The sequence below is a fragment of the Sorex araneus genome, chromosome 2 (genome assembly GCF_027595985.1).
Source record: "Sorex araneus isolate mSorAra2 chromosome 2, mSorAra2.pri, whole genome shotgun sequence".
Lineage (NCBI taxonomy): Eukaryota > Metazoa > Chordata > Mammalia > Eulipotyphla > Soricidae > Sorex > Sorex araneus.
The window spans coordinates 101,910,220-101,933,965 of NC_073303.1; the positions used below are offsets into that span (position 1 = coordinate 101,910,220).

Here is a 23,746-nt window from a genome sequence, read left to right on the forward strand (position 1 = left end):
TCTAAAATGGCCGTAAGGGGAATCACAGAACCTGCTCCCTGTGAAGAGGGTAAACCAGGTCAAGAACAAATCATGACCATAATCCTGCTCCTCAGAGACAAAACATCATCTTTTTTTTGTTGGTTCAAATAAAGAGCAGCAGAATCTGCCACCCTCAAGCACACCATGTCAGCACTGAACTCCTTAATTGGAACTGAAGGCAATTGAGAAGCAGACACAAGAGACGTTTCCAGACTCCCTATTTACCTGTGGGCAGAACATATATTCCCATTGTTAAAGTACTCACTGTACAAGGCAGGCTTCTGTCAGGAAGGGGGTAACAAGTTTATCGTCAGAGACAAGGAGCCACCAAGAAAGGGTCTACTCAAACAAACCTCAATGGTCCTTATCTATCATGTTTCCCCATAGCTCTGCCTTCCGGCAATTCACCACCCCCAAGAAGTTCAAAGTCCTTTTTCTTTGTCTTGTCTCTTCTCTATAAAACTATCGTTATTTGCTGTAAATCCAAGTTCTAACAACACTTTGAAATCACGGAATGTTCCCGTTCCCATGCTCCCATGCTGTATGCATGACGACCATGTTTAAAACCTTGTGCGTATTTTCTCCTATTAAGCTATTATCTGCCAGTCTAATGTACAGGGCTGTCGCCTTTGAACCTGCGTTGTGCGCAACAAAATAGATGTTTTCTTCCCCTACAATACCAAGCACAGCATGCTTATACCACCTCCAAACTGCGTAGGCTGGGTAAACAGATCTTATCTCAGAACATCTCTTAGCTCATCCTTAGTCCAGTAACCCCTACTGGTTTGTTGTTGTTGTTTTTTTTTTTTTTGACTTTGCATCAAAGGCTTACTTTTAGCATTCATCGAGTCTTATTTCAAAAATGCTTATTAAATATCTAGTAAGTTGTTCAGTAGATGCCATAGATGTGAGGACCCAGTGAGTAAAGATCTGGGTTCAGTCCCCTTGTAGAGCAAGTGAGAAAGAGCAGGTGGCAGAACATATTGCTCAAGTACCCTGGACCTGAACCACCAAGCACAGGGGCTGATTGCAAGGTGAGTGGAGCACACATCCGCTTTGGCCACAAGGTCCAGGGACTGGTTAGACCAAAGTGAAATCCTTACCATGTAAAGAGAGGCTCTGAAGGGGCCCAAAAACACACAGAAAAAAGCCATCTGCACATCTATGTTCATTGCAGCATTACTCACCATGGCCAGAATCTGTAAATAACCCAAGTGCCTGAGAACAGATGATTAGACAAAGAAACTATGGTACATCTACATGATGGGATACTACAGCCATCAGGAAAAATAAAGTCACGAAATTAGCCTATAAGTGGATGAACATGGAGATTATCATACTGAGTGAAATGGGTCAGAAGGAAGGGACATTTGTAGCACTGTAGCACTGCACTGTTGTCCTGTTGTTCATCAATTTGCTCGAGCGGGCACCAGTAATGTCTCCATTGTGACTTGTTGTTACCATTTTTGGCATATCAAATATGCCATGGGTAGCTTGCCAGGCTCTGCCGTGCAAGCGGGATACTCTTGGTAGCTTTTCGGGCTCTCCGAGAGGGATGGAGGAATTGAACCCGGGTCAGCCGTGTGCAAGGCAAATGCCCTACGTGCTGTGCTATCACTACAGTCCATCAGCTAAGTAGCATTATATTAAGCAAAGTTGTGGGTACCTGATTGAAGTGAACCTGGGGCAAAGTTCATTAAAGGTGTGTCTAAGGTAAGGCATGTCTTTGAAGTTCTTTAAAGTTGTGTCTAGGTCCACCCTACCAAAGGGCTCCTTTAATTGCAAGATCGTGATACTAGTATTTGTTGCAGGTGACTTTTTTTAAAAAATTTTTTATTAGTGAACCACCATGAGGTACAGTTACAAACTTAATGAACTTTTGTGTTTGCATTTCAGTCATACAGTGATCGTTTACCCATCCCTCCCCCAGTGCCCATTCTCCTCCCCCAGTGATCCCAGTATCCCTCCCACCACCCCCACCCCATCCCCCAGCACCCCACCCTGCCTCTGTGGCAGGGCAGTCCCTTTTGTTCTCTCTCCTTTTGGGTGTTGTAGTTTGCAATAGAGGTATTGAGTGGTCATCATGTTCGGTCTATAGTCTAATTTCACATGCATCTTTCAACCCGACTGGGTCCTTCCAACATCCTCTACTTGGTGTTCCCTTCTCTATCTCAGCTGCCTTTTCGCCCAGCATGTCAAGCCAGTTTCCAAGCTGTGGAGCAGACCTCCTGGTCCTTATCTCTACTACTCTTGGGTATTAGTCTCCCATTCTGTTATTTTATGTTCCACAGATGAATGCGCTCTTTCTATGTCTGTCTCTTTCTTTCTGACTCATTTCACTTAACATGATACTTTTCATGTTGATCCACTTATATGCAAATATAATATTATCAAAGATTAGATGATCATTGCAGACAACTGTTTTAAGGCTGATTCTGGTAAATGTTCTGGTAAATACGTCTGGGCCATAGTAAACATTTAATCAGCAGAAGCTTCCATTAATATACTTACTGTTTTACTCTCTTTCTGTGTACTTTTCACTGAGAACTAACTTTCAGAAGGGCTAGGAGTCAAGTCTAAGTTTGGCCCTTTTTTCCTTGTCTTTAATCAAAACAAAATTTTTCAGCTGCCCTACGTGCTGTGAAAATGATGGTGTTATTAAGGAGTTGGTGGACTCATTTGTAGGATATAAAAAAAACATAGTATGAGACTAATACCCAAGGACAGTGGAGCAAGGCCCAATAAGGAATGGCCCATGGTTGGAAGTTTGCCACAGGCAGTGATGGGGGGGCGGGCAGCTAGGATAGACAAGGAACCACTATGACAACAATAGTCTGAAATGATCACTCTGGACAAGAACAGAGTGCTGAAAGTAGGTAAAGCTGCAAACATGATAACCTTGCAGTACCTATATTATAAACCATAATGTTCAAAAAGAGAAAGAGAGACCAGAGACAGAGAGAGACAAAGAGACAGGGGAGAGAGAGAGAGAGAGAGAGAGAGAGAGAGAGAGAGAGAGAGAGAGAGGGAGGGAGGGAGAGAGAGAAGAAAAGTGCCTGTTATAGAGGTAGGCTGTGGGGAGGTGGGGTGGGAGGGAAACTGGGGACATTGGTGGTGGGAAATGTACACTGGCGAAGGGACAGGTGATGGGACATGACTGAAGCCCAATTATTAATAACTTTGAAACTGTGTATCTCACAGAACTCAATTAAAAATAAAGAGGCTTGGTACCATCCTACATGGCACATCACACAACTCATTTAACAGGGGGACAATCGACTCCTAATGAAATGAATTGTACCAAAATATTTCATTGATATTTATTTATTTATTTGTTTTTTTGTCACACACGACAATGTACAGGGGTTAACTCCTGCCTCTGCACTCAGGAATAACTCCTGGTGGTGCTTGGGGGACCATGTGGGATGCTGGGAATCGAATCTGGGTCAGTTGTGTACAAGGCAAATGCCCTACCCACTGTGCTATTGTTCCAGCCCCAATATTTATTTCTTAAATATGCCATTACAATTTTTCTTGACTCACTTTTTTATTCCTCATCCCTGAGTTAATTGCATCAGTTTCCTCAGGGTTTCACTCAATACCTTAGTTTGCAAACCTGAACATATACTTGACACTCAAAATCACCTTTGGAAGAAACTTTTTTCTTGACCCCCATAGGATATCAGGTTAATTTGAAAAAAAAAAAAGCTCCTTTACTCAACACATACTTATTAAGCACCTATTGTGCATGGGAATTACCATGTGAGTCAGTAAATTCTGCACTCCTGGAGAGACAGGAAATGATGAGTAAATATGCAAATAGATCCACCATTGTAATAAGTGTTAGGTAGGACACAAACTGTCCAAGGAAGAGTGAGTTGGGCAACAAGCTGTTTGTCAAAGTTCACCCTAAGGACTTCACTGTTATAGATATAAAGAATGTGAAGGATATAGCTTTGTGAAGAGTGGGAAGAAGAACGTTCCAGTCCCAGAGAAGGGATATATTACAACCTGAAGTACCGAAACAATGATGAGGTTCGTGCAGACAGGAAACCAGGAACCAGTATGACTGGGATAGAGTGAGCAACTGGGGAACTGACAAGTGATAAGGTTTAGCAAGGATGATGAAATCAGACTCAAAATTAATGCCAGGGTGGTAGAAGATGACTTCATATTCCGCAGATAGGACTTCATCTTCCGCAGATAGGATAAAGACTCAGCTATATTGGTTACTGTCTGGGCAACAGATGGTTACCTATTATATCAGACTCTTGATTTGGCCAATTGCAGCCATGTGAATATGGGCAATGTTCAAGTTCCTAAACCTTTGCTTTGAAATGAAGCTAGAAAAGTTCATAGGTGAATAGTGGATAGGTATATATAAAACCTAGACTAACACAGGAAATAATAAATATTCAATAGCTACTGGGGGCTACCATTCTATTTATTTGATTATTGTAACCTTTATCAATTAACTATCCTCTGAGATGCCATTCTCAAAAGCAAATTTCAGAAACTTAACCTTGTTAGGCCATTGAAAGTGAAGAGATTCCACAAAAAGCATAAAACTAGTCTTCCGGTTTACTGATTGACAACGAGTAAATGTATCATTAGATCAACTTGGGTTCTTTAAAAGCATGCCCATATGGGAAGCCAAATGTCCCTCAGAAGCCTGCCAGGTGGAAGGGCATGTTAGTAGCACATGATTAATAAAAACAGTGAGTGTCCTGGCTCTATGCCGACCCACCTTCATCTATCTTCATTACATGAGGAATTCCTTTTTCATAGAACTACACTGTCAAGTGTGCTTGCTTTATGAGAAGAGGCTAGAAATGTATCATGGGCCGAGAAAGAATCTCAAGAACAGAGTGAATGCCTTGTATTTATGAGGCCCTGGGTTTGGATCTGGACACCAGGAAAAAAACAAACTAGCCCAAAACAGTAACTATCCTCTGTAGTCTATATCAACTTTGTTCTTTCCCTTGAAGATTTACTGTTCTATGGAGAGTGAGGTTCAGTTAACTATTGTCTTGGACTGCTGGGCTGCCAAAATGAAAACTATATACTGAATGGCTTAAAGAGCAAAAGGAGAATTTTATTCTATCATCTTCTACCAAATTCTTTGTCAAAACCCTGAATGAGGGACTGGAGCAATAGCACAGCAGGTAGGGCATTTGCCTTGCAAATGGCCGACCCAGGTTCAATTCCCAGCATCCCATATGGTCCCCTGAGCACTGCCAGGGGTAATTCTTGAGTGAAGAGCCAGGAGTAACCCCTGTGCATCGCCAGGTGTGACCCAAAAAGGAAAAAAGAAAAACCCTGAATGAACAATTTGAGGCTCTTCCTGTTCCTGGAGCGAGCAGATATCATTGGGCTACACTAGCACTCAACAGGGACAAATGGAGACGTTACTGGCGCCTGCTCAAGCAAATCGAAGATCAATGGAATGACAAGTGATACAAGTGATACAAGTGATCTTCTCTCAAAGTAGAGGTCCAGGATCACAGTGCCAGCAAAGTACTGTCAGGTTCTTCCTTACTAGAGAATGATCGCTTTTACGCTGTGTCCTCAAGCAGAAGTCTCTGGTTTCTCCTCCTTATCTATAAGTGCAGTAATCCAAGCATAGAGTCTTCCCTCTCAATCGCCCCTTACTCCCAAAGGCCCTGCCTCCAAACCATCACACTTGGGAATTCAAGTTTCAACAGTGAACTTAGGGTAGATGTATGCATTCAGCACACAAGTACTTTAATACCTTTGAGACTGTCTGGTACATTCTATATAACTTGATTCTTATCCCCAGGAGAAGGGCAAAGTTACTACAACCTTTTCCTTAAAAGTCCAAGAGGTAATGAATGTACTTAAAGACAGAGATGCAATATGTGATGGAAAGAGCTAAGTGAGTGCTATCCTATGAAAACATAACATGATCCCCAAATGCTAACCACACATTAACTATATGTGAAATGTGAATTTTTATGCAGGCCTTTAATAGGGATTAAAGTGCTGCGTTGCATGTGCAGACCCTGGATCAGTCCCTGGCACCACATAGTCCTCAGCACAGTGCAGCACCACTGAGCACTGCCAGGTGTGGCCCTACGCACCTCTGTGTGCGGCCCTAGAAACCACTGAGCATCACTGGGTGTGTCCTGGGGTCTGCTGAGCACTACTAGATGTGGTCCTGGAGAGTCCTCCAAGGTGGACTGGGTAATTCCGGCACTGCAGAGTCTAAGCAGCAGTCATAGGCCCTGGCACTGATCCACTGGCCAGTTGGCCAAGAACCACTGTGGGAACCCTGGGCCTCTTGAGCACTCTTGGGAGCACCCTTGGGAGCACCCCACACACCAAGACAAAAAAAGAAATGAATGATACTACCATTTATCATACATTTTGTTTAATTCAATAAACTCCAAATCTAATTCTACCATGTAATCAATATGAAAATATCAGTTGTATAAATTTTCCCTCTTTTGGTATTCATGGAAACTAATACTCAGCTTACATTTATGACCCATTCCAGTTCAGAGTCTGTACATTTCATACCTTTCAGGCATTCAACAACTACTGGGGACCAGTGCTTACTACGTTGGGAAATGCGGAGCTGTAATTTTCTTGGCGAAATTAGCAATGTCTCCTGGATCCAACTCTTTAATGCCTCTGTAATTTGACTGCTTTGTACACAGTGTCACACACCATAAGCATTTGGTACATTTTATCATTAATGTTCTCATCTGTAAATTAAGAATAGTGTTGTATCATTACAGGTCTTACAGGAATAATAATTATAGAATAACTAAAACCCTCAGTTCGACCCCCAGTACTGCATGGTACTCTGAGCAATACTGGGTATGGCATTAAAAAAAAATTGCAAAGGGGCATACCAGGCAGATAGATGCCCAGGAGAAAGGTGTTCCAGGGAGAAAAAACAGCCAATGCTAAGGCTGTGAGTGAGAGTTATATGCTTCAGGGGCCTACTATGTCTTGGAGATGAAGGTGCCAGGGAGGTAATAGGGGAAACAGGGTAGGCAGGACCTTGGAAAGTATCTTAGAGGATTTAGTACTGCTCAAAAGAAGCTAGGGAGTTAGGGAAAGGGTTTCTGGCCAGAGGAGTAATCCTGCTTGGCTCACAATCTTGCCAAATCCCAGGCCTAGAAGTGGTTTGGGGAAAACAGACAGAAATTGATGGTCCAGATTTACTGCATCCTAAACCCACAATACTGGATTCATGGTCTTTGTAAACTGTCCTGCAGAGCGCCAAGCTGGCAATCACTGTCTCCATCTCTGATGTTGGATTCTTCTTCCCTGGAAACACACAGTGTGCCGTGTGCCTAAGGAAAGGACAGGAGGGGGCTGGACCTACTCTTCCAGAAGCTTCTCTCATTATCACCAGGATTGTCTCCTCTCTGAATATCTGTTCTCCACTCCTTACACAAGAAGTGCAAAATAAGATTCTTAGAACTGAGGCCCCCCCTTTTTTTTTTTAAATTCCTACATTTGGATTTGCAGATATGCCAATATTTGGATTTGTAGAGCTATAATTTAAGCCAGTCTCTCCCCTGGAATTGCCTGGTGAAATGCATCTTTCATGAAGCTTCTGCAAGAACTCAGCTACCAGCTCAGACACTGAAGCACAAATCAAACTCCCGTTCACCATCCACAATAGGATGTCAGGGGCCTCCTGAAACAGCAAACCTTGGAGAGATGGGCCTCGTGTCCTCAGGCAGGTAGGTGAACCCTCGTCCAGGAGAGGATTACAAGCCCTTCACAATTTTACAGCATTAATGCATGGAGAGCTGAGGCCAATCATCTGCCTTTGTCTTTCCTTTCTGAATATGAAGGCTGAAAATTCTTTCTGTGGATTTCAGAGCTGAAGACAGTGGATGCGAATGGAAGGCAGCTGGACTAACACTTGTATTTTGTGAAGAATACAATTTAATAATAATAATCACTGTATCACTGTCACTGTCATCCCGCATTGCTCATCGATTTGCTCAAGTGGGCACAAGTAGTGTCTCCATTGTGAGACTTGTTGTTACTGTTTTTGGCATATCAAATATGTCACAGGTAGCTTGCCAGGCTCTGCTGTGCAGAGGAGATACTCTTGGTAGCTTGATGGGCTATCTGACAGGGGCGGAGGAATCGAACCTGGGTTGGCCGCATACAAGGCAAATGCCCTACCGCTGTGCTATCGATCCAGCCCTAATAATAATAATGATGATGATAATAATAATAATATGGGGGCAGGGGAAATTACTGGAGGGGCTGGGGCACATGCCTGGCATGCCTCAAGTTTTATCCTGAAAATAAAATAAATGAATAAATAAATAATTTTTAACAAGTGATGGGTCCTTCAGCACCACTAGGATAACCTAGCCATCCCCGACTACTCCTGGACTTGTCCAAACACCAAACCATGAAGCACACATAGCTGGTTATTCGTAGGAGTGGCTGGCCTCCTGGGAAAAGCTAGGAAATCACCCCTACACATGAATGTCAAAACTGAGTCCTGGCACTTATTGCCGTTTTACTGGCTGGTCCTGTGTGTAGAAGCTGCTGTGTCTCTCTAACACTGCCTGGAGTGGGGTAAGGGCTTCACTGAGACTCCTGACTCTCCCTGCCTCCTTGTTCCTTCTCTGGGAGCACCCTGGGTTCTCTTCCACAAAAGTCCTGGATTCAGGAAAGGCACTGAGCAGAATGCTTCGTCCCAATTAGCAGGTGGGGGTGGCCAAGTGTTCCCGCTTGCTGAGCACTTAAGGATTTCAGGACTGACCCAGGAAAAGTCCTGGGCAAATGAGAACTTCATGACTGTACTTCCAGAAGATACTCCACCTGGTTAGTCCTCACACCACCCAGGTGCTGGGCAAACGCAGGAACAGATGATGCTGGTGCCCATAGCAGTAGGAAAAGTCACCAGGCAACTTACCAAATTTGAATCTGAAACCTCCCCCACTGACAACAGGCATGAGTTATTACCTGACCTTTGTGTTCTTATCAGGGAGGTGTGAAAAACAAGACCTGGTGAGAAGATGTCATAAAGAGACTTAACAAAACATTATCTGTGCATTCTTCATAGTAACGTCACCGTCACCATCTGGTTCTTCCATGGTATGAAGATAAATGTGGCCTCTGCATGGCCTTTAGGTATTTCCATATCACTGTCTCAGTGGAGGATTAGCCGGGGAGGCCAGGAATACCATCAGCCAGCCCTATGTTAGAAGCTGGGAAGGCCCAATGAGAAGAGAATATCCCAAGGCCCTGTGTCTACCAAAGGAGACTTTCTCCCAGGACCTCCGGCTCCATCCTGCCACGGCTTACCTGCTCAGGCCTCAACACCAGGCCAGTTCTGGGTGCAGTGAATCTGGGGATTCCAGGAGAAATGAGGGAAAGAAGAGAAAATAAGCATGTTTTTCAATAAAGGCACTCGGCTAACTGCACCTATTCTGCACCTGGGGCCTGGTCCTGGGGGAGCAGGCTCAGCTCCACATGGTCTTTCTTTTTTTTTTTTTTTTTTAATTTTATTGAATCACCGTGAGATAGTTAACAAGCTTTCATGTTTGGGTTATAATCACGCAAAAATTAAACACCCATTCCTCCACCAGTGCACATTCCCCACCACCAGTATCCCTGGTATTAGCCCCCCCTTTCCCACCCTCCCCCTGCCTCCATGGCAGACAATATTCCCCAAGCTCTCTCTGTACTTTTGCGCATTATGGCTTGCAACACAGACACTGAGAGGTCATCATGTTTGGTCCATTATCTACTTTCGGCACACATCTCCCATCATGACTGGTTCCTCCAGCCATCATTTTCTTAGTGATCCCTTCTCTATTCCATCAGCCTTATCCCCTCCGCTCATGAAGCAGTCTTCCGGCTATGGGGCAATCCCCCTGGCCCTTGTATCTAACTGTCCTTGGGTGTCAGCCTCATGAGATCTTGTTCTACACTCCACAAATGAGTGCAGTCCTTCTATGTCTATCCCTCTCTTTCTGACTCATTTCACTTAGCATGACACTCTCCATGTCTATCCATTTATAAGCAAATTTCATGACTTCATCTCTCCTAACAGCTGCATAGTATTCCATTGTGTAGATGTACCAAAGTTTCTTTAACCAGTCATCTGTTTTAGGGCACTCGGGATGTTTCCAGATTTTGGCTATTGTGAACAGTGCTGCAATGAACATATAGGTACAGATGTCATTTCTACCACATGTTCTTATCTTATGATCCAGTCCTTGTGCTCCCTTCATTCCTTCTTGCAGTGGGCCATGTAGACCTCCATCTCCAACACCCCTGCAGAGCTGGGCAGATGCCTTGCCTAGTAAGTAGAAACAATTCCCTGAGTCCCCAGTACTCAGGAGAGGAGCATAGAGTGAGGGCATCAGAGATAGCAAAGCTTGCTCTCACTGAGTGCCTCCAAGGAAAGGTGTGGATGTGTCATTTCAGTCCCTGGGGATAGAAGTGATGAGATGAGGAAAGGGGCCAGGGGTGGGGGATGATCTGCAGTTTGATTTCAAATCCAGGAAACCATCTGCAGGTCCCATCTTGAGCTATGCCAGCGCTTCTCTACATGGAGTGCCTTTGCTCCCCACAGCCCAGCGCTCTGCAGACCTTAATGAGGACTACTGGCCTGGAGCAGTAGCACAGCGGGTAGGGCGTTTGCCTTGCATGCGGCCGACCCGGGTTCAATTCCCAGCATCCCATATGGTCCCCCAAGCACTACCAGGAGTAATTCCTGAGTGCAGAGCCAGGAATAACCCCTGTGCATCACCGGGTGTGACCCAAAAACAATTAAAAAAGAAAAAAAAATGATGAGGACTACCTCTGAGTCCACTCTTGCTTCTTCTATAAAGGAGAATTTTATAAAATTTCACCCATTCCTCCTCAGGTGCCAGAGAGCAAGTACTTTAACTTAGTCTATCTCCTCTCTCCTCTCCTATTCCTTTGGACGTCACCTTCCAGCCGGCAGTCATGGTGGCAGCAGCAAAAGACCCGTTTGCCCACCTTTGTGCTCTCTTCTGAACCGTATTTTCCTGGGGCCCAAAGCCCATCCCCGTCAGGCCTCTGCTCCTTATTTTTCTCTGCGGGAAATGCCAAGGCGGCTCCTCTCATCCTTGCTGTCTTGTCTCAGGTTCCACCTCTGCCAGGAGCCAGCTCTGACCATCTGATCCAAAGTAGGCCACCGCACCCGGCGCTGGCAAGGCAGACACTCAATCCCGTTACCCTATTTTATTTTCTTTATGGCCCTGTTTTCTCTCAGGAAATTCCTATGTGACCCTCACCTCCTCCCATTGGTGTGGAAATGCCACAAGAGGAAGGATGTTGGCTTTGTGTCTGGAGTCCCAGTGAAAGCAGATGCTGACAGGTTTGTCAAATACTAAGAAATCAGTTTTTGTCTATTCAAGACAACATGGTTCTAGGCGCAGGTCTTGGAGGCAGGTAGACCTGTGAGATGGGGACACTCAGCAGCTGGGAGAAGCCCCTTGGCCTCCTGAAACTTAATTCTCCTGGGAACTGAAGCCATGGTACAACAGATCGTGTGCTCACTTTGAGCTCAATCGTCCCAGGTGGTCGACACCCCATACGGTCCCTTGAGCACTAGCAGGTGTGCCTCCCCCCATACAACTCACCCACAACAAAGCAAAACCACCCCAACCCAAACTAAGAGCTGACTCACAGGTAATCCTTATTCTTGGGAGTTGTTGTGTTACCTACTCCTCCCCAAGCACCAGAGTGCGAGTACTTTGACTTACTCTATCTGCATTCACATCTCTGCTTCCCCATCCTGCAGAGCATGTCTCCCTGCCCGAAGGTGCCTGTTTATTTCTTGGTCTCTTCCATGACACGAAGTTCCATGGGACAGCAATATCTGCACAACACATAATGTGATGGCTGGATTTGTAAATGAACACTTGGCAAAATCAGATGACTGGTTACCAACGCAGTCTTTAAAAGTATCTGTAGGAGGCAGGATCGATAGAACAGCAACCAGGGTGCTTGCTTGCTCTGTACTCTGCTCATCCTGTTCAATCCCCCTCATCATATATGGCCACAGAGCCCTGCCAAGAGTGATCCCTGAGCACAGAGCCATTAATCCCTGAACATTCATAATGTGACCTCAAAACCAAGTGAAAAAACAAAGAAACAATAAATAAAATTGGTGCTCAAGTGGTTGACTATATCTCTAGCAGGTGTGAAGCCCTGAGTTCAATCCCTAAATCACATGGTACAGAGCCCTTCAAGTGCTGCTGCAAAGTGTATTATATATGTGTGTTTGTGTGTGTGTGTGTGTGTAGTGTGTGTATCCATATACATGTATGTACATAAACATGCATACAATCTTATATTTGAATCAAGCTTTATTTAAAAGACACCAAGGACACAAATTAGACAATAATGACATAATGTGTGATCAAGTGATGAATTATATATAAGGAAATTGGATGGCAAAGGTTTATCTGTGGTTTGGGGATTGGTGACCACCAAAGAGATTTCCCAGGTACTCCAGGAACCAGGAAGATGAGGTATGTAAGGAGACAACTCATCTCCAAGGCACCCACTAGCTCCTTTGAGCCATCTTGAAGCATGGATGAGTCAGTTTTTGTTCTTTACCTTTCTCAGGTAAAGCTAGACAGACTTTGGAATTTCTTCGTGAGATTCTCCAACTTTTTCCACTGTTAAAAACTCGTTTAAATATATTATACAATTAGTTGAGGGTCAGAGCTACAGTACGGTGAGTAAGGCTATGGTGCTTACCATGCACCTGGCTGACTTGGGTTCAATCCCCAGCACTCTATATGGTTCCCTGAGTTCACTAGGAGTGATTCTTGAGCCAGCATATGCTCCGAGCACCACTGGAGGTGTAGCCCTCAAACCAAAATAAAACAAAAGACAAACCACAATTATTTGAGGTGAGTCCAGCATGTTTGGGTGCCACTGTGTAACTGATCGTGGACAAACATTAATGGAAGAAGCCACACAGGAGACGGGTATTGAAAGACAGTACTACACACTACACGCCATTTCCATCCTCCTCTGCTTTATATATAGAAAGTAGCTGCTCGAGGCTAGGGTCCCCTTGAAAACAAGGTTAAAAGTTGTTTTTAACCTTGTTTACACTAGAGGACCAGCATCAATCCTAGCCCCAGGGCCTCAGACCTGAGATTGAAAATCACTGCCCTAAGGTACCCATTAAGCATTTATAGACTAGTGACTAACTAACTGATAGTGCCTTTAAAAACAAAACAAAACCAGAGAAGATTTCCTCATTGTTATTCAGTTCAAGAAAGTCAGAGGGGCCTGAGAGATAGCACAGCGTGTAGGGCATTTGCCTTGTACATGGCGGACCTGGCGGACTGGGTTCGATCAATTACTGCATCCCATATGGTCCCCCAAGCACGGCCAGGAGTAATTTCTGAGTGCAGAGCCAGGAGTAACCCTTGAGCATTGCTGGATGTGACCCCCCCCAAAAAAAAAGAAAAAGGAAAAAAGAAGAAAGTCACAGAGTTAAGGTGTGAAACTAAAATGGGCTGATCAAGAAGACAACAGGACACCTACACAACCAGTGGCTGTTTCCTTTCTCCTGAGATATTTGTCTCAGGTTGTCCCCAGGGTGCTTATAGAAAACTGTGCCCCTCAATGGATCCTTCACTTAGCCAACCAAGCCAGCACCAGTAGCAGCAAATGTAACAGGGTTTCTTTCTGTTGGTGTAACAAGACAAGAGAATTGCCAAGCACTGCCTCTCTAAGCTTAAGTCCTCCCTTAAAAAAGAGCACCTATCAGTTCAAGCACTACAGACAGGTATTTCGGTTAGAACATGTTCTATCAAAAGGTTCAGAGGGGACTCTGGTCATATATGCCTAAAGCTGGTCAGAAAGTACTTTAATCTGCACAGCGGGGACACAGAAGTATCTTTATGTTCTGACACACACTGTGATCTTACACTTGCTGAAGGACTAACTTCCATCACATTCCTGCCAATATTGATTGTTAGCCTCAAAAGTACATAAGTAGATTGATCCCTTCCCACACTTCCAACTCAAGAGGATAACAGCAATATTAGTATATTCCTGTTTCCACTGGTTGGTATACACACTGAATTAGTAATAGTGTTACCTGGGGCGGCGGGGGGGGGGAAGCAGTGATGGAAAACAGGGTAGAGGAGGTCTCAGGTTGCATTCTTAATTCCATTAAGAATTAGTTGGGGTGTCCTCGCTAATGCCTAAGCGTGTCTACTGTTGAGCATCCACCACCATACCCGGTTGTTCTTTAAAAATACAGAAATGCTTTGATGATTTCTGTCTTAGGTGCAAGAAAAAATAAAAACAGCATACCTGGGGCAGGAGGATGTCCTGCTGGAAGTTAATAGGCAGTACTCCTGTCATTCCCTTCTCCTAAATCAGCAGCAAGGAAATAGAGTCATGGGGGGGGGGTCTCAGTTTTAAATTAAGTGCTCTTACTTTAAAGACAATTAGGTAATTTCTACCCCTATCTCCAAGTAAAACATTCAGAGCTGAAAGATTTATATCACTTGAAAATAGCAACTCAAACAGCAAAGGAAACTATGAAATCAACTTTGCACTAACTTTCAGGGACATTTAATAAATAGAACATCAGTTTGAGAAGTAGGTCAATAATGATGTCTTCTCAGTCTATGGAATGGGAAAGGATATTCACCTAATACCCTTTTGATGAGAGGTTAATATCAAAGATATGCAAGGCACTGGTTGAACTCTCCGAGAAAAAAATATCCAATCCCATAAGAAAATGTGGCAATGAAATGAACAGACACTTTCTCAAAGAAGAATTCTGAATGGCCAAAAGGCACATGAGAAAATGGTTTTTGTCACTAATCACCAGAGAGATGTAAATCAAAACAACAAAGATTACTCACATCACAGTGGCACACACCCAAAAGAATGAAAGCAACCAGTGCTGGTGTAGATGTGGGGAGAAAGGGACTCTCCTTCATTGTTGGTGGGAATGCTGACCAATCCAGCCTTTCTGGAAAACAATATGGATGTTTCTCAAAACACTAGAAATTGAGCTCCCATTTGACCCAGCAATACCATCTTTGAAAATATAACCTGGAAGGCCCAAAAATAAACAGCAGAAACACCATCTGCACTCCTATGTTCATTGCAGTACTATTCACAATAAGCAGAATCTGGAAACAACCTGAGTGCCCAAGAACAGATGAATGAATATAGAAACTACGGCACATCTACACAATGGAATACTATGCAGCTGTTAGGAAAAATGAAGTCATGAAATTTGCCTATAAATGGATGGATATGGAGAGTATCATGCGGAATGAAATGAGTCAGAAGGAGAGGGACAAATATAGAATGACTGCATTCATTTGTAGTATATAAAAAATATATATGTATATTAGAAGACTAATATCCATAGCCAGGGAAAACGGGATAGGAGGATTGGTCAGTGGTTGGATCTAACCACAGGTGTGTGTGGGGCCGAGGGTAGGTAAGATAGAGAAGAGACCAGTATGACAACAATAGCTGGGAATGATCACACTGGACAAGAACTGAGTATTAAAAGTAGGTAAAGAGATATTTTTTCAGTATCAATATTGCAAACCACAATGCCCAAAAGGAGAGAGAGACAGACAGACAGAGACAGACTGAAAGAGAAGAAAAGCACCTGCCATATACGCAGGCAGGGGGTGGAGGGTGGGGGATAATAGGAGGGAACCTGGGATAATAATACTGGGGAATGTACACTGGTGGAGAAATGGATGTTGGAATACCGTGTGACTGAAACCTAAGCACGAACAAACTTTTAAGAGTTTATCTCACAGCAATTGAATTAAAAAAGTGTTTTAAAAAAGGAAATACTTAAGTGAAATGTGAATCTATATAAAATGACAGATTTGATATTTTTGCTAGTCCATGTAATATAAATGAAAAACATTTAATTCTTATGGTTGTTAACTTTATTGACATTAGAAAAGTATTTTCTCTATTTTTTGTTTATCCTCGCAGTTTTAATAACTAAATCACTCTTTGTGGAAAAAAAAAAAAAAGGATCAGGGCTGGAGCAATAGCACAGTGGGTAGAACGTTTGCTTTACACACATCTGACCCAGGTTCGATTACCAGCTTCCCATATGGTCCCCTGAGCACCGACAGGGGTAATTCCTGAGTGCAGAGCCAGGAGTAACCCCTGTGCATCCCTGGGTGTGACCTAAAAAGAAAAAATAAAACTCAAAGGAAGAATTTACATACAAAGAATAGCCCATAAGATGAACACAGCAGATGTATCAAATAAAATAAATTTGGTATATACCTTCCAAGGGGAAGGCTGTGGGGTGGCAGGGAACCTGGGGACACTGGTGGAGGGAAGGGACATTGGTGGTGACATTGGTGCTGGAACACTGTATACCTGAAATAGCCCTATGAACAACTTTGTAAATCATGGTGTCTTAATAAAAAGTAATAATACAAATGGGAAAAAACTAAGTCTTATGATTTATATTATTTCTCAATTATATATTTTCACTCTGAAAGTTTCACAATACTCATTCTGACAATACATCTAACTTCTCAAGCTGTCCCAGTGAAAAATTGATTTATGGTTGACCTTTGGTAAGAAATACGTCCTTGAAAAGAAAAACCAGAAGGAAAGTACTTTTGCTGCCCTTCTGTCTATCCTTCCCTCTCCTGGAACTCTGAGAAGGAGGCAAGGGGGGAAATGGGACCAAGTAGCAAACTCTTATTCACTGGCAGGTGGCATTTGCCTTCCAACTTCTTGTTAAAGTCACAGCTCTGAGATCTATACCCCGAGCAAGCAATGCGCAGCCCACAGCAAACTGTGTTTCTAAGAAGGCAATCCAGGTTCAGACAGCCCAGCTGGCACGGGGCCCTCGCACCCGCTGGTTGCTTATTTACCAGCGAAATCCAAAGCCGCTCCGGCTCGGGGGGTGTGGCTTGGGCGGAGCCCCGCGGCCCCGGTGGGCGGGGAGGAGGCGGGGATCCCGGCGGCTCAGCGCCGAGCGGGGAACACCCGGGCTCGGGGAGAGAGCGCGCCTGTCTCTTTAAATGCCAGGGGCTGCTCTCCCGCCCCGGGTGCCCGGAGCCGGATCTACAATCCCGTCCCTCCCGCTCCGGCGCTTGTTGCTCGCCGGGTCCGAGCGGGAGCTGTCGCCGCCGGGCAGCACGCTGAGGCTGCGGGCTTCTCTTCCTTCCCGTCGCCCCACCTGCCCCCCCGCCCTCCCGAGAGCGAGCCGGAGCCGGAGCAGGAGCCCCAGCCCGAGGGAGGGGGGCGCGATGTGGAGAAGCCTTGCCCCCACCTTCAAGTCCCGGAGCAGGGGCTCGCCGCGGGGGTAAGACATGCGTCGGTCCTCTCCGCCCAGCCTCGCCGCCGCCGCCTGCACCTGGACACCGGGGACTGCAGCGCCCGCACCTGCAAACTCGCCCTAGAAGTCTCCGGGTGCGCCCGGAGCCCCTCCCTCTCTCTCGCGGCCGCCACCGCCCCGCGGGGGAGTTTGCGCAGGTAACCCGAGCTCCCGGGCGGGCCGCGGGGGAGGGGCGCGCCGGGCGGCCGCCGGCAGCGCCGCAGGTGAGCCAGGTAGGGTGACTCACCTGTCCGGCGGGCGCTGCGGAGCCCTCGCCCCGCTCCCTGGGGACCGAGCAGCTGGGGCGGGGGGTTGTCTGGGAGACTGGTTAGAGCCCCGAGGTGCAGGGGTCGGGGGGTGGAGGCGGGCGGGGGGGAAACAGGTTAGGAGAGGGGGAGATTGGAGTAAAGTTTTTCTTTCTCCTTCTCCCACCTCCGCAAGGACCCGGGAGGGAGGTAGGGCGCTGGCGGAAGCGGGAGGAGCTGCTGATGCAATGGGCTCTGCCCCGGCGAGGTGAAGGGCTGGGGTGAAAAAGCTGGGGGTGGCCTGGCTCCTCGTGACCGTGACCCGGAGGGGTGGGTGGGTGGGGGGCGGCGGGGGAGGACGGGATTTGCTACCTGCGAAAAGTCCCCGTAAAATGGCTCCACGTGCTTGGCTCCCACCGGCTTTTCTTTTTAAAGAACGAATCGCCCTTTGTACGGTGGGGGCTCCTTTACAAGGCCTCGCGGCCACCCTCTCCCAACAGGTGGCCTCAGCTTCAGTCCGGGGACCCGTGCCAATGACCCCAGCGGTGCCGCGTCCCCTCTCGGCGGTGTGAACGCATGTCCACAGCGTGATGGGCAACCAAGTGGAGAAACTGACCCACCTAAATTACAGGGAAGTTCCCACGGCCGACCCAACCGGTGTGGACCGCGACGACGGCCCCCGCATCGGGGTCTCCTATATCTTCTCCAATGATGACGAGGACGTGGAGCCGCAGCCGCCGCCCCCGGGGCCCGACGGCGGGGGTTTGCCCCACAGCGGGGACGGGCCGGCGCTGCCCCCGCCGCAGCCCTACGATCCCCGGCTGCACGAAGTGGAGTGCTCCGTTTTCTATCGCGACGAGTGCATCTACCAGAAGAGCTTCGCGCCGGGCTCGGCGGCGCTGAGCACCTACACGCCCGAAAATCTGCTCAACAAGTGCAGGCCCGGCGACCTGGTCGAGTTCGTGTCGCAGGCGCAGTACCCGCACTGGGCAGTGTACGTGGGCAACTTCCAGGTGGTGCACTTGCACCGGCTGGAGGTGAGCAACAGTTTCCTGACCGATGCCAGCCAGGGCCGGCGCGGCCGCGTGGTGAACGACCTGTACCGCTACAAGCCGCTGAGCCCCACCGCGGTGGTGCGCAACGCGCTGGCACACGTGGGCGCCAAGGAGCGCGAGCTGAGCTGGCGCAACTCGGAGAGTTTCGCCGCCTGGTGCCGCTACGGGAAGCGCGAGTTCAAGATCGGCGGCGAGCTGCGCATCGGCAAGCAGCCCTACCGGCTGCAGATCCAGCTCTCGGCGCAGCGCAGCCACACGCTCGAGTTCCAGAGCCTGGAGGACCTGATCATGGAGAAGCGGCGCAATGACCAGATCGGACGCACGGCGGTGTTGCAGGAGCTCGCCATGCACCTGCACCCGACCGAGCCCGACGAGGGCGACAGCGACGCCGCGCGGACTACGCCGCCTCCTGCGCGCCCCCCTGCGCCCGGCCTGGAAGAGGAGGAGGAGGAGGAGGAGCAGTGCCGAGAGGCCGTGGTGCACTGACGGAAGAGCAGGGCGCAGAGCTGTGCCAGGGAGCTGTTTGCAGCCGCCGCCGCCGCTACCCCGCTCCCTTCCTGCACTCCCTCCTTCCACCACCGTCTGAGCCCCATCTGGGCTCCAGGGCCGTTTGGAAAACAGAGTTGGCGAAACGTGCCGCCAGCTGTGGCTTGAGCATGTTATCTTCGACGGAGGAGGGAGAGAAGGGAGCAGGTAGGAGCTCTGAGGGGTGTGGTGTGTGTGTGTGTGTGTGTGTGTGTGTGCATTCCCTGCCCCCTTTGTACCGTCGTTGGTCTTGCTGACTGAGGTGTGGCAAGCTGGATTACCGAACTCTTAGAATCTCTGTGCCGGTCCCAAACCGACCTTTCTGTGCGAAAGGGTGGAGTCAAACGCAGCACCAACTGCTACCTTTGCTTCCTTCCACCCGCCCTGGACTTGTGGAATGCAGGTTTGCTGTGGAGAGAACAACGCGGAGCCGCTGATCTTGCCGTCCCTGTGGGGCTCTGTGTGGAATTGGGGCGGGGGGAGGGGGACTGTGATTGATGGGAGTCTCTGGTGTGCCAGGCTGTGGAAAGCAGGACCCCGTCGTCGGGGAGCAGCTGACCAAATCCTAGCAGCCCCGAATGAAGTGTAATAAAAGAGTTCAGTGAACTTGGGCTGCAGAGACTGCTTCTATGCAACGTCCCTCCTGCAAGCAGTTTGTTTGAAAGGCCGGGCTGGGCTTCCTGTTCCCTCCTGCACCCCCCATCACAGCCCAGGTGTTGAGTAAGTCACTGTTGTGGGGGGGGGGGCAGCCAGGGGAAGGATTCAATTATGGTTAGGTTTTGCCACCTTTGTGGTTTGGCCGGCTACTGCAGGCAGTTGCAGCTGCATTATTTGTTATCAAAGGAGGGACGAGCTCTTTGTATCTGGATCTCATTAAACCTGCCTGGCCGCCCTTCATCAGCAGGTCATAAAATCCACTACAGAAGCAACCAAACAATGCTGCCCCGGCAGGAATTAGTTAATCGCTGCTACCGCCCACCCTCCTGACTGCTCCAGTTCTCCTCAGGCTGAAGGTATTTTAAGAGCAGTGAGCCTGAAACCACGCCCACCCTAAGTCCTCACTGTGTCCCACCCCCCCAACCCCTTTCCCCCTGCCTCATCCCTCACACTCATTTTTCTCTGCCAGTGGTGAAATGGAGGCCAGGAGGCCTGTTGCAGGTGACGAATATGCCAGCCATACTCTTTGCAACTTCTTTCAAGCTGCAAAAGTCTCCCTGTATAGTAGCAGGCTAAGCAGAGGCTTGGTGAGCCCCCTTTGAGACTGCTCTATTTAAAGAAGTGACAGCCATCACAAAGAAAGGCCACCTAGAGAGGTCGGTGTGGCACACAGTGATGTTCCTAAAGCACAGGCTGCAGGCTGGCCCACCACACAATGCTTGGCTCCTGCTGCCCCGGGCCCCTCTGCTTTCCTGGGGGGCTTTTGCAGAATTTTTATATACCGCATCCCTTATATTCCTGTGAGCTCTCAACTCACACGTACCCCCTCGTTTCAGTATGCTGCTCTGCTGCACACTGGTGTTTGCTCATGGGAGGTCTCAGAAATTGCCCCAAGATTGTCTTTCCATGGAGAGAAAAAAAAAAAAAGATTCCCGTGATGATAGGAACCATTTTGTTACCCACTTCTTAATAGTTGAAATGGACTTAATTCTGAGTACTCCTCTTTTTTGGGCATCCTGCCTAGGATTCCCTACAGCCAAGCAACAAAACTGGATTTTCCTCACGTAATTTTTTCTTTCACTTTTTTTTTTTTCAAATTTGGAAGCCAAGGCCATACTTTTTTAACAGCTCAGACTACCGTAGACCTTCAATATGAAGTCACTTCATTACAAGGCATTAGCTATGTACCCTGTTTTCACAGCCTTCACCAAATAGGTCCTCTCACTTTGACCACACTTAGTGCTAGCTTGGGACTTTGGAGAAACACCAGTCTCCTGTTGGATATGTCAATCTAGTAATTTACGCGTTTACGAATCTCCCGGCCTTTTGGTTCAGTTCTGTTGCTCATGGAAAAGCAGGTTATGGAAACTGTGGATGCAGACATTCAGTAGGGCCTGCTCTTTTTGGGAAGCTTAAACATAGCCATGAAACTTGAAAGTCATGGCCAATATACAGAGGGTGAGGGAAGATGGGAATAACTGTAAAATAACTCTGAACTAGCTGGCCGGCTTCCTTTCCCCCCCCCCCCCCAATTTCTGACTCTTTCCTTTGAATGTCCTTGGTCACAGGGAGGTAGAGCAGTGGGAGTCTTTTGTTCTCTACAGCTCTTTGTGACAAATCTCATCTTAAAGGCATTCCCGTAAAAAGCCACACCAATAGTGTTCTACCTCCAGGGAAAAGGTTTTTGCTGATGGTTTGGAGAGGAACATGAAGAGGAAATCTGTCCCAGATGCTGCTTGCCCACAGAGAGCAGGTAATTTTATAGGGTACCAGTGATGTGGAAGTAACTTTACATGTGGGAACAAGGGTTCCATTGGAAGTTTTCTTAGGGTTACAATGCCCCAAATAAAGCACCAGCCAATCAGTGAAGACATCCAGGAGGGGGCACCAAACCAGCTCTGGGTTTGCTGTTCAAGATGGCAGTGTGGTGGATAAGTGAGTTGTTAATGCCCAAGAAATGGCTACATCTGGCACTTTAAATATATATGCATATATATTTAATAGTTTTTTCCCCTAGGAATAAGACTTCAGAACTATTTTGTACTGTGAATTACGGATGCTCTTTGAAGGAAAGGTATATTGATTCTAATGTTCTTCAGAAGCTCTGGCAGGCATCATGACACCTGACTGGAACATAATCTAAATGTAATCAGACAAGTTTCTATTTTCTTACTTGAGCAAATATTTTATTGTGACTGCCTATGTATGCAAAAGAAGCTCCCAACTTCAGCGACACAATTTTTTATATTGAAATAACTCACATTTTTGTAGATTTTATTCCACATTTAATTTGAAATGGCTTTGTAGTACTCAAATGCCTAGCAGAAGACTGTACTCCAGAACTTTAAAGAAATTTTTAGTTTTTATGAAAAAACATGACACTTCAGTGGTTAAACTTTTCATGTCTTTGGTGCTTCTGGCTCTCATAGCACCACTTAGAAATTACCACAACACATGGAAACATATTTTTGGAAGCAAAACTTTAATTTTATACAGCATATGCTATGAAGAGTGAAGAAATTTTAAGGACTACTTGGTTATTTTTTTCTTAAAAAAATGGGATCCACTGTGTTGAAGACTCTTGATATGTGATTACTCAGTCTTTTTTTTTTTTTTAATAAACTAAATGTAATATGATCATGGTCGTCAAATGGGTTTAGTTGCAAGATTTTACCTGTGAATTTTTTTTTTTTAAATCAGACTAACAAGACTTGTTTGCTATACTTTTCATTATGTTGTTTGGTTCGTAGCTCTGATACTTGTGACCGGAGGACAATTACTTTGTTTAACATGAATTCCACATACATTTTATTTCCAGTGAATTGTGTAAACTTTATTTTTGGTTGCTGTTGGAGATTGTACCATAAATGAATGTTACGTTGTCATACCACTTCTTGAGAAGGAAGTTCCAATTTCAAATTGTATCATTTCCTTCAAAATGAAGGGCAGTGCTTAGTTAAATAAAAGATTGATGATGTCTTTTAAACCATTTCCTACTATGTCTTATTAAAATATATCAAACCTTTCTGAAAAAGACTGAGTGAGCCATTGATTAAAGTTAACTGAATTTATTGATATAGTTCTACTTCTATATTTCTTTTCTGCTAATGCTTGCTTTGAATCCAGACCACTCAGGGGTGCAATTTTTTTTTTCAGAATATTAGCATTATCATCTTTATATTGCTCAGTAAACATGTTGATGATTCATTTTCAGACAGAAAGCATTTACTTGGTAAGAATTAATCACCCATTGCTTCCAGGCTGTCCATGTTCATGAAAAATGTCTCATGGATGCTAATCTTCAATACACATGTTGATTTTCAGAATCAGTGTGAACAATGCTGGAAAACACACTCACATTTTGGAGTTTCTCCTGGTGATTTCGGTCTTAAGATTGGTGATGCCATGTGAAATCAGAGAGGCCTTCATTTGGTATTAAACTCAGTCATCCATGGTGCATTGTTGGTGGCTTCAGAGGCCCAGCCAAGGGGAACATACTTGCTGAGTAATTTAATTGCAAAAAACAGGCAAGTGTGATCACATGGAGCCACTGGCATGAGAAGAGGTTCAGGTGCTAGCAGTTGGTAAAGGAACAGGTGGTGTGGCATCTGGGGCTGGCATTTGGAGATCACCAGCCATCCTTAGCACTGGAAGTCCCCATCACAAGCCTGAGAGGTTCAGAGGCTGAAGCTTAGGGCACAAGCAACCCTGGGGCTGTTTATTATTTATCCAAGTGTGTGGGGAGAGGGTACCTAACTGGTCTTGCCCAGGAAGGTGAGAAAAGAAGGCCCTACTCCAGAAATATATTGGTTTTGGGGGTGAGTTGGGTATGTAGACTGTCATCCACTTTGAAGTGGACTGAACTTATTTAATGCAGATAAATGTTCAAAAGCATT

The 23,746-nt window shown here is 46.3% G+C and overlaps 1 protein-coding gene across 2 annotated transcripts; it reads left to right on the forward strand.

The window, feature by feature from the left end:
- Positions 1-17,063: 17,063 nt before the first annotated feature.
- On the forward strand, positions 17,064-22,839 carry LRATD2 (LRAT domain containing 2). 2 transcript variants are annotated; one of them, XM_055126581.1, is made up of 2 exons: positions 17,064-17,592; positions 18,114-22,839. In XM_055126581.1, exon 2 carries the CDS (start codon positions 18,204-18,206, stop codon positions 19,152-19,154), a length of 951 nt encoding a protein of 316 aa, XP_054982556.1. In that variant the 5' UTR covers positions 17,064-17,592; positions 18,114-18,203; the 3' UTR covers positions 19,155-22,839. The 2 variants fall into 2 exon arrangements, with proteins under 2 accessions (XP_054982556.1, XP_054982555.1); XM_055126580.1 differs by having other exon boundaries at positions 17,064-17,526.
- Positions 22,840-23,746: the final 907 nt, after the last annotated feature.